Genomic DNA, 15540 nt, shown 5'->3' on the forward strand with positions numbered 1-15540 from the left:
TGATTCCAAATTTACCGATACCAAATATCTTGCTTTCTGTGCTACATTTTCATGCAGTCCGCCCGATTGCAGATTTGTACTCCTCCGTGCCGGTGCCAAACTTAGCCACATTTACYAGATAGTAGCTTTCTGAGTCTGTCATGGGCTTTACAGAGGCTTCCCAGTCTGACCATTCACAAAACTCTGACAGTCAGAGGCCAGGGCCAAAGGCTTCCAGTGCTGGAAGCGCAGCCCCTACACGGTTCCAGCGAGCCGAGGGGTGCCTCGCCTGACACCCCTCCCCACACCCCACTCTCACACAGCCAGACCAGCTTTCCTTACCAGTTCGACCCCAGGTTTCCCATAGCAGAGGCTCAGACATCTCTTTCCATAAAGCCATTTATTCCTGTGCAGTAACACATAAACAGCTAGAGCTGGTGCCTCCGAGGACACCTACATAAGGAACCCTGGGCTTCTACCGCCCCCGTCGCGCCGCAAATCGGAGTCGTAGGCTCCAGTCCCACTCTCCTTGTCCAACCACTTCGCTGGCGTTACCGGTCTTCAACTCCTTTGTTATCCAAAAAGTCGGCAATCCAGGCTCCTGCTTTGTCTTTCAGATTCTATTCACCTGATTAGCGTCACCCATCTTCGCGCCCTTTGATGCTCCGAAGGTTGGCAGTTCACGGCCTCATGGCCTCTCGGGCTCCCACGCAAAGCTCCATCTGCACCTCAACCGGCAGCCTGCGATCCCAGCTACTTGAACCAGACGTATTCCTCAGCATCTGGTCAGGCACGTAACGAAGCCTGTCTGAAGCCTCGCTCCATCCCCTTTCTCCCTGTATTAATCCTTGCTGTCTGTTCCTTTGTCACCCATTCACCCAAGCCTCACAGCAGCACCCACACAGCACGAAGCGCCCCGGGACACGGATTCCCGCACAGAACTATGTCGGTTAACTCCCCGCCTCCCGCCACCGCGCCTGCGCGGGCCCGCCCGCCGCTGCCCGCCCGTCCTGCGCCTGCGCGGGGCTCGCCGTGTGCGGGGCGGTGGGTYGGGGTTGCCGGGGGTCGTGGGTGCYGTCTGTGCCCCGGGGCTCCCGCCGCCCCAGGGTTCGCTCCGCAGCAGMCGCACCGAGACAAGGTCGCTGCCGGGAGCTCTCTCCCTTGTTCCTGCTTGAGGCACGATACATCCCGCCGGGTGCTTCCCGCCGTCGCTCTCTTCTGACGAGACTGTGCCTGCGTTCCAGCCGCGGGATGAAGAGGATCTTCGGGTTTGGGAGGAAGAAGAAGGGGCAGCTGCCACCCGGCAGCGCCACCCTTCCCTGCCCCGCCGGTGCCTACGAGCTTCGGCAGAAGGACCTGGGCAAGCTACACCGCGCGGCCGCCAGCGGCGACCTGGCCCAGGTGCGGCAGGGACTGAAGAAATACGGCATCGACGGGCGGGACAAGGCGGAGCGGTAAGGGCGGGAGCCGCGGGGCGGTCTCGGCAGCCCCAGGTGAGCTGTAGCAGCCCCCGGGAGCTCCCCGGCGCAGGGGCGGAGCGGCCGCGTCGCTGTGAGGAGCGGCAGGGCGGGCGCCGCAGCACAGCGTAGCCCTTGGCTGGCGGTGGGAATCAGGCTTGTGCTGCCATAAACTTTTTGAATTCGGCCAACTGTCGCCTTCCCATTTTTGACGCGGCCTCCTCATTCCCGGAGTCGTATATCTTTGCCCAGGGGCTCAGGAATGGAAGCGAGCTCTTAGCCTGGCAGAGGGGAGCGGCGGGAGGAGCCTCAAGGCCATTCTCCAGCCTTGTGTAATCGCACCTGTGTGCGCCTCTGAGGGCTCAGCGTGCAGCTTCAGTAGTGAGCCCGAAGGATGCACTACCTCGGTAGCAACTTAAAGACACTGCAGATAGGAAGGATTTATAACACAAAATCAACATGTCATTTATTGATGCTGCATGCACAGTTTCCTTTTGTGACTGTGGTGTGGCAGCCTAAGCCACAGTGTTAGGCGGCAGTTAGTTTTTTTTGCTCTGAGGCTTTGGTACAGCTAACAGTACGCCGGACTGGAAGATCTGCTCAGTGACTTGCAGGAGAAACTGTTGCTTCTGGCAGGTGCTGTTGTGTGGGGTTTTGAGTCAAGCACAGCAAGCACTTACCAGTTCTTAAGTAGAAGCGCTGGGCTGCAGCATAGTTCCTAGTGATCTGTCATAAGCATAAGGGAATCACCTTTTCTGAAAAGGCTCAGAGTCAAATCCTTTGTGATATTCTGAAGAGATTCTTCTTTTAGCAGTATAGGTTAGCCTCCCAGGCTTACTGTCCAGAAGGCTTCAATAAAACTCATCTAGGACTTCTGGCTGCAATAAAACTCATCTAGTTTGGGTTTTTTTTTGTTTTTTTTTTTCTCTAAAAACACCTAGATTTGTAGAAGAAGCAAGGAAGAGCACAGTAAGCATACTTTAGTATTTAGGATTATGTGCCTGAATGTTGGCAACTAGTGTTTGATTATGAAGCTRAAGATGGGGGATGCGATTTAAGGTGAATTGACTGCATTTTGTGCCTGCCCCATTTGCCTGAGTCAGGGTGCCCAATGGCCTTTATGGAAATAGTCATCAGATCTTAGCAGGCCTTGGTATTATTTGGCTTTTTTTTTGTATTTTGATGTATTGTCTATAAGTCTTTGTTCCCTCTTGTAACGCTTTCTTTTGTGTAACAAGCTATTATCAGTGTTATAACTGGGAAAACAAGGTGGCACACTGTAAAAAACAAAACCCAAAACAAATTTTACAAGAGACAAGGCAGTGTAAGTTCTCTAGAGCACAGCAGATTTTGGCATGACAGTGCTCAGTGCTGGAAAGCTTACCTTACGGGGATCCTGTGGACAGTCTGCCTGCTTGCTGTAGCCAGTGTATGTTATACCAATCATTAGGATTATGGGCCTGCCTATGTCCTCTCAGTGCTTGTGGGTGTGATGTGTGGGCTCAATAACCATCAGATGCAATTGTGTTTCAGAGCTTCATCACATCCTCCAGGGACTGAAAGACATGATTGGAAATAAAAGTGAAGAACAGGAAACCTGTGAAGTAAAGGCTTAAGTGTATGCCTTGTTCATATGAATATCTCAGTTCTACTTGGGATTTCTAAAAGCAGATTACACTTGCAAGGGATGTGGCAAGGTCTCACACCTACAGGCTCCTTCCATAAAGTGGGTCCTGTAGCCCATAGGATGTCCAAAATTGTGTATGGAACAGCATCAGTCAGGAGATGAAAGGCTTTTCATAGGTAGTCTAGGGAAGCTTTCAACCTTGCTGAAAAGGGAAGACACAACGTGGCACAGAGTTGAAAGCACTTGTAGGTGTGATAGCAGCTAGTCATGAATCCTGGGTCAGAGCTAATCACTACAAGATTTACCTGGTCASCTGCTTGTCAAAGTGAACTCTAGAGCTTTACATTGCTTAGCTTGTAGTTGCTGGGTTGTTGGCTAAGTGAAACTTGTGGTCATATCTGTTTAGCAAAAAAGCCTGAAATTATCCCTGTCTGTGCTAATTCAATTTGTATCATTTTCAGGACAGCTCTGCATCTTGCTTGTGCAAACGGCCATGTGGATGTAGTTATGTATCTAGTTGAAAACAAGTGCAAGCTAAACCTTCTTGACAATGATAACAGATCGCCACTGATGAAGGTACATGGACTATGTTGTTCTTGCAAGTGAGGCTTACTGATTTTTTAGTATTCTTTATGTAGACCTTTGTAAAAACATGCATATTATGATTGGTGTGGAATGGGCATATGTTAACTAATCTTTGAAGGTGCTCTTAATTCCTAGTATTGGGAAGCTGGAGCGATTGTAAAAAAAGTAGTAAATACTGCAAGTTTTTTGTGTATTGTTTCCAGGCAGTACAGTGCCAGCAAGAAAAATGTGTGGCTATTCTGCTAGACCATGGTGCTGACCCAAATCTGGCAGACACTGATGGCAACACTGCCCTTCATCTGGCTGTCCTATCTGGTAGTATCGCTGTAGCAGGGCTATTACTGGAGCACAGTGCCAATATTGATGCCCAAAATAAGGTAAACTTTATATTTGTTAATGAAATGCTTTCCAAAAGTTGCATTCATATTTTTCATGAAGGTTTTTAATTTCACTTTGGTTTTTAAATTATCTGTCCTTTCAGGAGGGATGTACCCCTCTTATTCTTGCTATCTCCGAGCATCATGAAGAAATAATGGAWTTTCTCCTTAAAAAAGGAGCTGACGTGCATGCTCGAGATCAATGTGAAAGGTGAGGGGCTGTCAAAACTTTGCATGGGTCTTTTTAGTATTGTTTAGGTTGGATTGAGGCATGGGAATGAGGTCTGAAAAGATACAAAACCAGGAGCCACACATAAGCAGTTACTTCTGTGTGACTTATGAAAGATGGTCATATTTCAGTCAYTTGCTGTCATATCTCATTTGGTGCTTTTCCACATTGAGGATTGCAAAATGTTATCTGTGATGGCCTTTCTGGGAAGAAGCCAGCCRCTAGCTCAGCAGCATTGCTTCAAATTGAAAAGCCATCTCCTGCATAGTAGTWGAGTTTGTATGTAAGTGTTGTCTATGTGGAAGCTTTGTTTTAAGATTAAACATTTAATTGTTTTGAGATCCTCTCCTATTTTATTGTTTCTCTTAATGAAAAATGCTTTTTCTTTTGTTAATTTTAAAGTAATGGGGAGAATACTTTTTTGAGGCAGAGACAAAAATGATTACAGTGACTGCGTAAAACAAGCTATTTCATATGATATGTTTTGGATCCTTCAGAACCCCACTTATGACTGCTGCTTCTGGTGGAGAGCTTAATCTGATAAAAGTTCTTCTTCGGTATGGTGCTGATGTTTCACATAAAGACACGAATGGATGGACAGCTGAGGATTATGCTRTTATTCATGGATATACTAGGTAAATTTTAAACTGTTCATTAGAGTAAGTTGTCAGTGTGGTTTTTGATAATTTTTGATAACAGCACCAAGGCTTAGTGGTGTGTTGAGACCTATGTTGAAGGTATGCTCAGTGATGTCTTCATAAAATCATTTAGATTGGAAAAGGCCTCTAAGAATCAACCTAACATTGCCAAGCCCMCCACTAAACCACATCCCTAAGTGCCAATCTGCAGCATCTTTCAAATATCTCTAGGGCTGGTGACTCAATAGCTTCACTGTTCAGTCTGTTCTAGTGCCTGACAGCTCTTTCACTGAAGTAGTTTTTCCTAATATCCTATTTAACCTCCCCTGGTACAACTTGTGGCCATTTCCTCTTGTCTTCTGGGTCTGTATCATTCCAGTATCTAGTTTTAACTTGGAAGTTGAGGAAAATTTTTATCCGGAGTTCTCTGATAGATTTCAAGTTTTATTGCTAAGCTCACATTTACACGGTATAARACATGTCTGTATGCTGCAGTTTTCCAGAGGTGGAACCTGACAGGTGCCAAGCAGGAGTAATAACTTCATAGGTTTGAGTATGACATCTATAGAATGAATGTGATTGTAGTGAATATTGAAGTGTGTAATAGTCATGCAATAAGTGCATATGAGTATGTAAATCTGTGTGGCTATGAATATGTGTAGGGTGGATAAGAAGTGGCTGTTAACTCTTTTATTAAATGGTATATGCAAGTATGTGATTATTTTTTACCAATTGTATTTCCTCTCTGTGTACAGTCTTAGTAAACAGCTGGCAGAATATGCAGACTGGGAAAACRCAGGAGAAGCTTCTACAGGTGGTGGTGCACGAAGCATCACAGTACTTGGCACTCCACACAAGCCTGGAGCTGCTGGCTTTACGCTGGGTGCACCTGCTGTGGATAGAGGAGGTAAGATGCTTAACCACAGAGTACTCACAGGGAGAATCACTGTGGCCTTTCCTTTAGTGGTTTTGTGTTGTTAGTGCTTACTGTTTTCACCATTTATCGTAGTGGAGCATCAGAGGGAGTAGCACAAGCTTTGTGAATGTGCCTATTCGATGACAGTTGGAAGTGCTGCTTGTCAGGCTGTGAAGGCATTTCATTTGCATTCTGTGTTCACTTCTTAGCGTTGTTACTGTCAGTCAGACTGCCCCTCTATATGGGTTTTCCTTGAGGGAGAGAGAATGGGGATAGGGAAGGAACTAGGCAAAAGTAGTTTTATTTTTCAAGTGTGTACTTATATCTAGAGGTGGCCATTCAGATTGTGAAAATCCAATTACAAAAGCAGTAGGTTCCTCCTGAGAAGTTATTCCTCTTTCTGTAGTTGGGAAGCAACAGAGAAATGAGGAGAAAGGTACATGTCTTGTTGATTTTCATGGAGTTTKTGTCTTCATTTTAATGTGAATAATTCCACTAAAGTCTTTTTTGCATGTCCTGTTTCTCAGAATCTGTCATAATTGTTTCCATGGAGGTGCTGTAGAGATATAGCAAATACTATATTATAAAAGTTACTTGGTTGGCAATAACATTGCAGTGTYTGTGTACGCTGCATTGGCTTGAACATAGTTTGATTTACAATAAAAATAATGCTTTTCTTCCACTTTCAGTAACTTTTATGAAAAAAAAAAATTACTACCTTGTGATCCAGAAATACAATTGAATTGCCTTGTGATCAAAAAATTAACTCCTTCAGTGAGTTTTAAAAATCCAGTCTATCCTTATAAGCTTAGAGTCCTGGAGGAGTCTTAGAAAATTAATACCTTAGTATAAATTAAATTGTTTGTCTTGTACTTTACATCTCAAGCCCTACAAGTGAGAGATTTTATTCTTTCTGAGTTTTTAAGGGTGTTGCGTTGGCATTGTGTGGCAAATAGGCAGAAGACAGTGCTCAAACACAGTTCATTATTCCTTTAAATACAGTTCCTCACTYCATTTTTAAATGTGTCAAGAAATAGGAGCAAAATACAGGATATTTTTCCTCACTGACTTTTCCTAGATGCAGGAATTTAATTTAGAGTAAGACTTTGTTCTTTGACTTAGGAACATTTGGTTTGTAAAGTTACTTGATAGATTACAGGTGTTTTTTTTTTTTCTTGGTTTTTTTTTGGGGTTTTTTTTGTCATGGTGGGTTTTTTTGGGGTTTTGTTTGTTTTGGAGATTTTTTGTGTTTAGGGTTTTTTTTGTTGGTTTGTTTTTTTGGGGGGTAAGAGGTTTTGTTTTGGTTTTTTGGGGGTTCTCTGAAAGGTTTTTGTGCAGGTGGTTTAATCAGGAAAATGTTCTTCTGCCCAAACTGCACAGTGTTACTGCCTCTAAGAGGCTAGTAGCATATAAAGAACATTTACCTGCTTTAATTCTGTAGTCTYTAGCTTGCACACAAAAAGTACAGGTCCTGCATTATGAGAGTCCTTCTGATATGCTCCAGTAACAGACTTTGAAGGCTGTGTTAGAGGAGAGGTTGGAATGATCTCARGAGAACAGAAAGACCCATTTTGGAATTATTTTTGTCTCTGTTGGTCTTCTATACAATTTYTCTGGGATCTTTTAGTGTTTTGTACTTGTTCCTTTTGCTGCTTTACACCTCTTGAATATTTTTTAAAATACTCTCCTCTAATGAGCAATTCAGCCTACTTAAGAAGTTGGCTATTGCTTATTTGAGTATTTACTGTGTGATGTWTTGTTCCTTTTGTGCTCCTGGGTTCCTACAGAAATGGTTGAGTTTTCAACATAGAGCTCTTAGAAAAAAGTACTTCAGTGATTTATGTCTCCTAAGGTCAGTAAAAATTGTCCTGTATCATCTCTTAAGGAAACTGAGAAGTGTAGAAGGGATGAGAAACCGTTGTGAGATCCTTTCTTAACTGTTTAAATGTATCTTTTTTTGATACAAATCGTTTTGCCACTTTCATTGCATGTGGCAAAATCAATATAAGCGAGACTCCTGCTCTGAGACAGGCGTTCCATCATGAAGAAATTTGGTGTCAGGTGCAATAACAGAATGATTTGTTGCCTTAGAGCACAAAATTTTAGTAAGTCTGATGGATAGAGCAGATGCACAGTGATTTATATTCTGAATTTGTGTTCCACAACACGCAGACATGCACACTCACACAAACACACATGCATGATGCCTGTCAGTGCACCCATTTTGGTCCAGTTGTGGCCTTCTCTATAGCCCTGGGGAACACGCTGCCCTCCTGTCTGTGTCTGGTGGCACAGCTGATGTGAAACAGTTCAGCATTGTCAAATCAATGTAAGTCAGACTCTTYGAGCTGAAGTAGAAGTGACCTTTGTTTGCATCAGGCACCAACTGACACAACTTTTAGGATGAGCTGATTTAAGGCAACAAGTTATTGGGTTCCTGTTTTAGMAAGATCTGAGAAACACTGGAACTGTAACTTGAGTAAGTGTAAATAACTTAATGTCTTAAAGTTGCACGCTGGTCTGAGTACAGGGAGCCAAGATTGCCTTGAAATTTCTGGGTAGTATGTCTCCAAAGTTTGGTTCTTGAGCACATGGATTTTCGAGATGCTTTCAGTAAAGAATTTTKTGTGTTGTATGTGTAAGGCACTCCACGACCATGAAGGCATTTCATAAGACATGCTAGACAAGGAGTAGTAAAGTTGAGTTGTCTCAGCAGAGATAAATACRAAGTTGTCAGGAGAGTATATTTCTGATAACCTCTTTCAGTATTGCAAARTACTGAAATATGGATGTTTTACATGGAGCAAGTACATTAAGTTATGTTTGACACTGTCCCTTGAGAGCAGTGTTCTGTAGATTATGATTGGRTTGTTTCCAGCACTTCTAACTGTAGAATAGGCTGATAGTCCCAAGATATTCTCCCACTGCTGTAGCTGTTTTGATGTACTGCTTATGTTTTCCAAGTTTCTGGAAATTCCAGTTTATTCTGATGTCATTGTTCCATCTGTCCTTTCCATGCCTTTTCCTAAATGGATATAGAAATGCAACAGTCTTCTAACCAGACATCAAGAACAGGAAAATCAAGGAAAGGTATTTTGTATAGTAGCATTTAAAACATRGAAAGTGATGTACAATATAGAAATATCAACACATCTATGATGTTTATTATCTTGGAGGTCCCTGTTTTGATGGTATTGGTTTTCTGAACTACTTTAGAGCAGGTTTGGTGTGATTTTTTTTGTTTGCATGTTTTGCATTGGTTCTTTGTTATTGAATTTAGTCTTTGCTTTTTGTCATTGGTGATAGTAAATAATTTTATTTTTAAATAAGCATCTCTGTTTCTCTGAAATGGAAATGGGCTTCAATTAAAGTAGAAACAAGCAATCTCCAGAGACTGCTTTTCTAGATTCCATTTCTGCTGCAATCAGAGTTCTGTCTTTAAGCTAGCTCCTGAACTTKTTCTCTTGCCTTCTAAAGGACAATGTGACCTGGTCTTGATCATTGCTGAAAGTTACTATTCACAGAATGGCAGAATATTTGGGGTTCAAAGGGACCCACAAACATCATCAAGTCCAGCTCTTAAGTAAATTGCCCATACAATGATTGGCCCACCACAAACTTGGTGTTAGTAGCACCATGCTCTACCCAGCTGAACTMATCTGTACATTAGAAGCAAAATTTTGGAAAGTATACTCAGTTCTTTTGAATACTAATTGAAAATGTAACTGAAGTAACCTGTCAAGAGTGATAACTGACTGCTCCACACTGGTGGAGACAGGTTTTTATTCATCTTGGGATATTAGCAGGCAGATTTGACTGCTGATACTGATTTACTTAACAGGAAATTGTGGTATGTACASCTAATTAATATTATTTAAATACTGTGTGTTTGCAAAAGGAAACAGTAAAAATTAGAGACTGTGTTGGTATTTTAACTCTTAGCTTGTCCTTGCACTGCCAATTTCAGCTTCTAGTTTTCTCTGTATGACATGCACTCTATTTCATTGTCCAAAAGCCCAGTGCAGGTCAGRAGATATACTCATCAAAATTCCCACATAAATGCTGTCTTTAGAACAGAAAAAATTTCCATGCTCCTTTGTGTTTAATTCTAGTAGAGAAGATGTCTTCAGGCATGATATGCCTTTGTTTTCTTTTCCCTTTAATGATTCTGCCAAAAACCTTGGATTGGTTATRATGATAGTTAACAAATATTAGTTATCAAGAACTTAAGGAATGCTGAAATAGCTACTATGTGAAGATTGGGTTTGCTTTCCCCTTCTGTTTTGGGATCTGTAGAGCCCTTWTATTTCATCGTAGCTGTTGATAGTTGAGAGGTTCTAGCAGTCTTAAAACTGGCTTCCCAGAGTTCAGGTTTTTTTAGTAGACAATGGTGTGCAAGAGGGCATTCTTACCAAGTTTGCAAATAGCCCTAAGTTGGGAGGATCAGTAGATGCACTTCAGGGTAGTGTTGTCATTCAGAGGCATTTTACTCTGACAAGCTGAGCAAATGAACTGTCAGGCCTGTCTTGCAAAACTCATCCAGGCCAAGTGCAAAGTCTGCATGCAGAAAGGAACAACCCCTTGCTACAAAACATGCTGGTGCTTCCTGGCAGGAGACATGCCTTCCTGAGAAAGCCTGATGGCTCTTGGGAGAGTGAGCTGAGAATGAGCCAGCAGCAGGGTGCCCTGGGAACAGTGTCCTGCATTTTATTAAGAGCAGCATAGCCAAGAGATTGAGGAAGGTGATTATCCACTGCTACTTGGCACTTTCTGGATTGTGTCCATTGCRCTGGGTGAAATTTGAACCTCCAGTGCAAGGGAGATTGGTCTTTTAACAGGGAGCAAGTTCAGTGGAAGGCCATCAGGTTCATCAGGGACAGGAATATTTACCCTTTGAGGATATATTGAGRACACTGGGCTTTTTCAGCCTAGAGAAATGAATTTGCAGGGGATCTTGCAGCAGCTTCTAGTAAATGTGAGAAGACAAGGTCAAATGCTTCCCAGTGGCACATGACAGGAGGCAGAGATAGAAGAGGCAGAAATGGCATCAAAATRGTTTCTAATTGGATGTGGGAACAGTACAATCTCCCTCCTTGGAAGTGTTTAAGACCACACTGGGTAAAGCCCTGAACAGCCTTATCTGACCTCATAACTGAGCCCGCCTTGAGAAGGCGGGCTAAGAGACTTCCTGAGGTTCCTTCTGACCTATTTATCCTATTATCCTATGAGCAAGTCACATTTGTAACCCTGATGAACACTTGGAGTGTGCTGTAGARTGCTCTGGGTTTGCCCCTTTTTTCTGCTGAATTCCCTTTTTGGTGCAGTGTACAGAACTGTTCTTCTRCTTGAGCTTTAGAGCTTGATTATGCTTTTTGATTTTCATCACCTTTGCAAAATAATCTGTAACTGGGTAGAGCAGCAGATAGTGTAATGTATAGCATAATGTTATACACAATGCTGCATAAAATACTAMATCTATGTATGTGATGTGTACTTGTGTGTAGGTTGAATACTTTGAAAGTTTTTTTACATAATATCTTGCTAAACCACACCATTTTGTTAATTGTTTACTAACATAGCATATTAATGTTATGCTTTTTTAATTTTTTTTTTTAGTTTAGACATGTTTTCATATTTCTTAAACTTCTACCTATAACAGTCTGAAGAAGATATACCTCTGGTCTTTATATGTCCTTTTATTTTTTTATTTAAATTCAGTGTTGTTTGAAGGAGCAGTTTTGTTTTGGAAATGCTGTCATTTATGCCACCTTGTATGGAATTTACAACCCAAAGCATTGTTCTATTATRATGTGTAGCATTGTCCATGTTAAATGTTTGATTTTTAAATGGTTAATTTTTAGCATGCTAAATTTAATTTCAACATGTCAATTAATGTTTGAACAGCAGTAGATGACTTCTCCCAAGGAGACTCAATAAGGTGAGACTTTAAAAATACCTAACACATACTTGAGAAATGACTTGAGAGACACAGTACTCATTTTGCTTTGCTTTTAAAGAAGCTCTGAGAAAGAGGGGAGCGATGACAGTTGGCATACCTCTGAGGAAGAGGAACTTGATTTTACCCCCAAGGTATGGTGCATTTGCAGGAAAAATGTCCTGTAAAAATAAGGGGTTTGAAGCAAAATTTTCTTTGGAACTGAAACAGACTGCWGTTCCAGCCGATATTGTTTTCTCTTTAGAGCAATCTCTGGCCTGCCAGCCTTCCTTCTGCTGTGAGTTTTTCCTAAAGGACCTGAAGCTGTAACAGACTATGCAGTAGATTTGTAATTTGGAGAAAAAAAAGCAGTATGTGACAAGATAACCACATAATTTTATTTTTTCTTGTTCACATGAGTCAGATTTGCAGACTTTRAAAGTTTATAAGTTACTATAATAACCTATCCGTTCTTCTCCAAACACTGTTTGTTTCCCGTACATTTGGGGATAGAGTCCTAAGTGATAAAGGACATTTATTTATCGAGATCTACAGAAATCCTTCATCACCTATCTCTCCTTTCCTCAGCAGGTTCCTCAAGAGTACTCAATGAACAGATGAGTTACTCAAATGGRTCATCTGTTTTCTTCTATAAGATGACTTATAGATGACATGAATACTTGCATGTGGTCTCACACTGCATGTTTTTCCTCTTTCATTTTTGAATGCTTGGGTAGTACTCTTTTTGCCAGTTACAAGCTCTCATGCCTACTGTTTTTATTAGTGGTCTGTGGAATTGACATCTTCTGAGAGATGTCTGGAGCATCAATTCTGTTGCACTGGCATTGTGCAGTGATGTAGAACCTGAGTGTGGTAGTTCCACCCRCTCTGTRATGCTGGAGATGCAAGCATGTTTARTTTTAATGTGATTTCATACTCTTACACTGATTTAAATATTTCTGATATTTACACTGATTTTTTAATATTTKTTTACATTTTCTGCTATGATTTTGGAATTTAGGGCTATTTTTAATTGTACTTGGAGGGACTATTTATGCATTGAGTATGGGGATATTAATAGTTACTTACCTTGTGCRCATTTGCAAGTGAGCATCCTGAAAATGCAGTTTTAAATATAATTGAATTTTACTTAAGTGTTACARATATTAGAAAGCGATTTTTAGAACGGTTATGCACATAAATATTTTTGGAAACAATTTGCAGAAGGGTGCCTGCACAATGTGAAATACTTACTAAATTGTGTATGATCCTTTTGTGTAGATGTATAGGATGAAACCAGCACTGTCATAAGGACAGTCTGATAGAATTACTGTTCAGGATTTGATGTGAACAAAGGATTTGTTGTTACTGTTAAAAATTTTAAATAAATGTTTATTTACAGAAGCTGCAGAAGCCAAACCTGACACTGTTAATGAATGCTTCACAGCAGTTTAGGAAAAACAGTAAGTTATTTGCAAATGATACACTGATATATAAAGTAGACTTGCTTTTGCCTGGTTTGGGATTTTTTTTTTTTATGGTAAAAGAGAAAAATAGCTTTTTGAAAACACAACACTTAATAATTCAGAATAAAGTAAGTCATTAAAATTAAGATATTAATCCCCTCTTAAGCCTTTCTCCTTCATCAAGTTCATCCTCCATCCTGCCCAACCTCCAAACCTCACTTCTGTCTATTTCTAGACGTTCCCAAATGGCTTCTCTCTTGTACATTAATCTGACAACATGCCTGTTAGTGTTTACATAAGTCCTTCTATTCACATGCATTTTCCTTTTTTTGTGCTTTAAGATGATGGTGAAGGTTCTAGAATTGAAAGTCCTAAGTCGCCAAAGAAAAGTCTCAAACAAAAAATCCTATCAGGTGCAAATGTGAGCAAAGGAGACAATGAAGAATTSTTTAATCAAGATGCCTCAGCTGCAAGCAACCCACATGAAGAAGGATTGGAGGAGGAAGAGGAAGAGGAGGAAGAAGAGGAGGAGGAGGAGGATGAAAATGATGTCGGAGATGGTGATGAAGATTATGAGGAAGAAGAGGAAGAGGAGGAGTATGAAGATTTTACTGAAGATGAAAAGGAGGAGGAAGAGCWAGAAGATGAAGAAACTCAGTCTAATGAAATACTGGAAGAGGAGAAAACAGAACCTAAAGGGGAAATTAATCAGAAATTAGAGTATTTCAGTAAAGCTAAGTGTGAAACTGGAGATGTCTGTGATGATGATGAAGTAAGTAAAGAACATGATGAAAAGGTAGAGGAATCTGTTGTTTCTCCYGTGTCTTTTATAGCTGGCTCTTGTGAAAGGTTTCAAGAAAATAAAACAGCAGTGTCTCCAAAGATCATGAATAATGAAAGAGCTCACAAATCAGTACCAAAACAAGCTGTCTTTCAAAATTTGAATAATCTGCAAGATACTCAAGAAAGCAGTAACAGGAAAAGCATGATTCAGGAGAAGTTTCATAAAAATACTGACTCATTTTTCGTGGGCTCTGAAACAACAGACTGGAAAAAAGAGATRCCTCAGCCTCTTTTGGATAGTTGTCTTAGGGAGAAAAAGTCAAACTTCAATGATGGCTTTGAAAGTGGCCATAATTCTTGGTTAGCAGAAAAAAACCCAGGACCTGAAAGACCAACCTCTGTCATACTTGAACGTGTGGATGGTGAAGATACTGAAGAGGAGCAATATGAAAGAGTAGATAATGAAGTCTGTAAACCACTGAAACAAGAAAGTGAAAACTTGCACTTAAATAAGCAAGAAGAAAATTTGAGAGCAACGTTTCGCTTRAGTACCAAAGTAAGTATATAGGGGTGATTCAATCACAAGTGTGTTTTCTGAGGCTCAGATAGGTAAGAAAGGCATGGTAAAGTGGATTTCTCTTAATACTTACTTTTCACGTATATCTGTCTTTTGCTCATCCACTTTTGATATTAGATAATGTCTTATTTGGAGTCAAAGCAGTTTCTTTGCTATAAGAATAGTACAGTAAAATGGAAAAAGCATAGACAATAGAGTCTGGAATCCGTTAAAATTTTCTCAGTTCTATGTTACAGTTTTTATCTGTGAAGTTTCACTATCTTTTAGGAAAATTCATGGTATGATGGCTGCAAGTGAGGAAGCAAAAAGAAATTTGCTTAAGATTGAGAACAGGAACCTAATGATTTTCTGTAGAGCAAAGTAGAAGAAAAAAACAAATATGCTCTAGAATGGTATAACTTAAATGAAAACCAGAGGTAAAGACGTGAGGAATTGCTTATGGAGGAGCAGCGAAGATGATGATTTGGTTGATCTATTTTAGGAAGAATCATCTGAACTTGACGAAGAGGAGAAGGAAGGTGCTGGCAAAAAGCTACAAACTACAGTTGTTGAGGACGTGAAAARTTCTGTTTGTAATGATAGTCATGAAGTCCACAAAACTTTGAAAGACAACTCTGGTGAGAGAAATGACTTAGCAAATCCTGATCCAAATTCTTCCTCTACAAATTCTTCTCTACAAATATTAATGCATAGAAAATGAACTAAAGTGGTGATTGACTCCTGTGATAGCAAAATTTTCTCTTGTCTGTGAGTCCTTGTAGGCACTGGCAGAGGAGGAATGCAGATTTTGTTGCTTTTCATTCACTTCTGAAAGACTGTAATTGTAGCATTGTATACCAAGCAATGCGATATGAAGCAAGTGCCATTCTTGATTTGCGATGTTCTTCCTGGACTGATCTGAACATAATGCATAGATGAAAAAGAGAAGGAGGACTAGAGTGTCTTGAGAGGCAATAGCATTCCCTTTTATG

The 15540-nt window shown here is 40.9% G+C and overlaps 1 protein-coding gene across 2 annotated transcripts in view; it reads left to right on the top strand.

Annotated features, from left to right (window-relative positions):
• Nucleotides 1-999: 999 nt before the first annotated feature.
• LOC130589225 (ankyrin repeat domain-containing protein 26-like) overlaps nucleotides 1000-15540 on the top strand; it is a 49758-nt gene continuing 35217 nt past the window's right edge. For both annotated transcript variants that reach the window (XM_057390470.1, XM_057390471.1), the window contains exons 1-11: nucleotides 1000-1433; nucleotides 3525-3639; nucleotides 3852-4025; nucleotides 4130-4236; nucleotides 4752-4889; nucleotides 5648-5799; nucleotides 11713-11746; nucleotides 11826-11898; nucleotides 13146-13206; nucleotides 13551-14548; nucleotides 15051-15186. In XM_057390470.1, the coding sequence (XP_057246453.1) occupies nucleotides 1231-1433; nucleotides 3525-3639; nucleotides 3852-4025; nucleotides 4130-4236; nucleotides 4752-4889; nucleotides 5648-5799; nucleotides 11713-11746; nucleotides 11826-11898; nucleotides 13146-13206; nucleotides 13551-14548; nucleotides 15051-15186 (2191 nt within the window). In that variant the 5' untranslated portion in view covers nucleotides 1000-1230. The remainder of the gene's footprint in view (nucleotides 1434-3524; nucleotides 3640-3851; nucleotides 4026-4129; nucleotides 4237-4751; nucleotides 4890-5647; nucleotides 5800-11712; nucleotides 11747-11825; nucleotides 11899-13145; nucleotides 13207-13550; nucleotides 14549-15050; nucleotides 15187-15540) is intronic.

Source organism: Malurus melanocephalus, unplaced genomic scaffold, assembly GCF_030028575.1.
Source record: "Malurus melanocephalus ecotype Western Australia unplaced genomic scaffold, MMel_1.1 scaffold_27, whole genome shotgun sequence".
Taxonomy (NCBI): Eukaryota; Metazoa; Chordata; class Aves; order Passeriformes; family Maluridae; genus Malurus; species Malurus melanocephalus.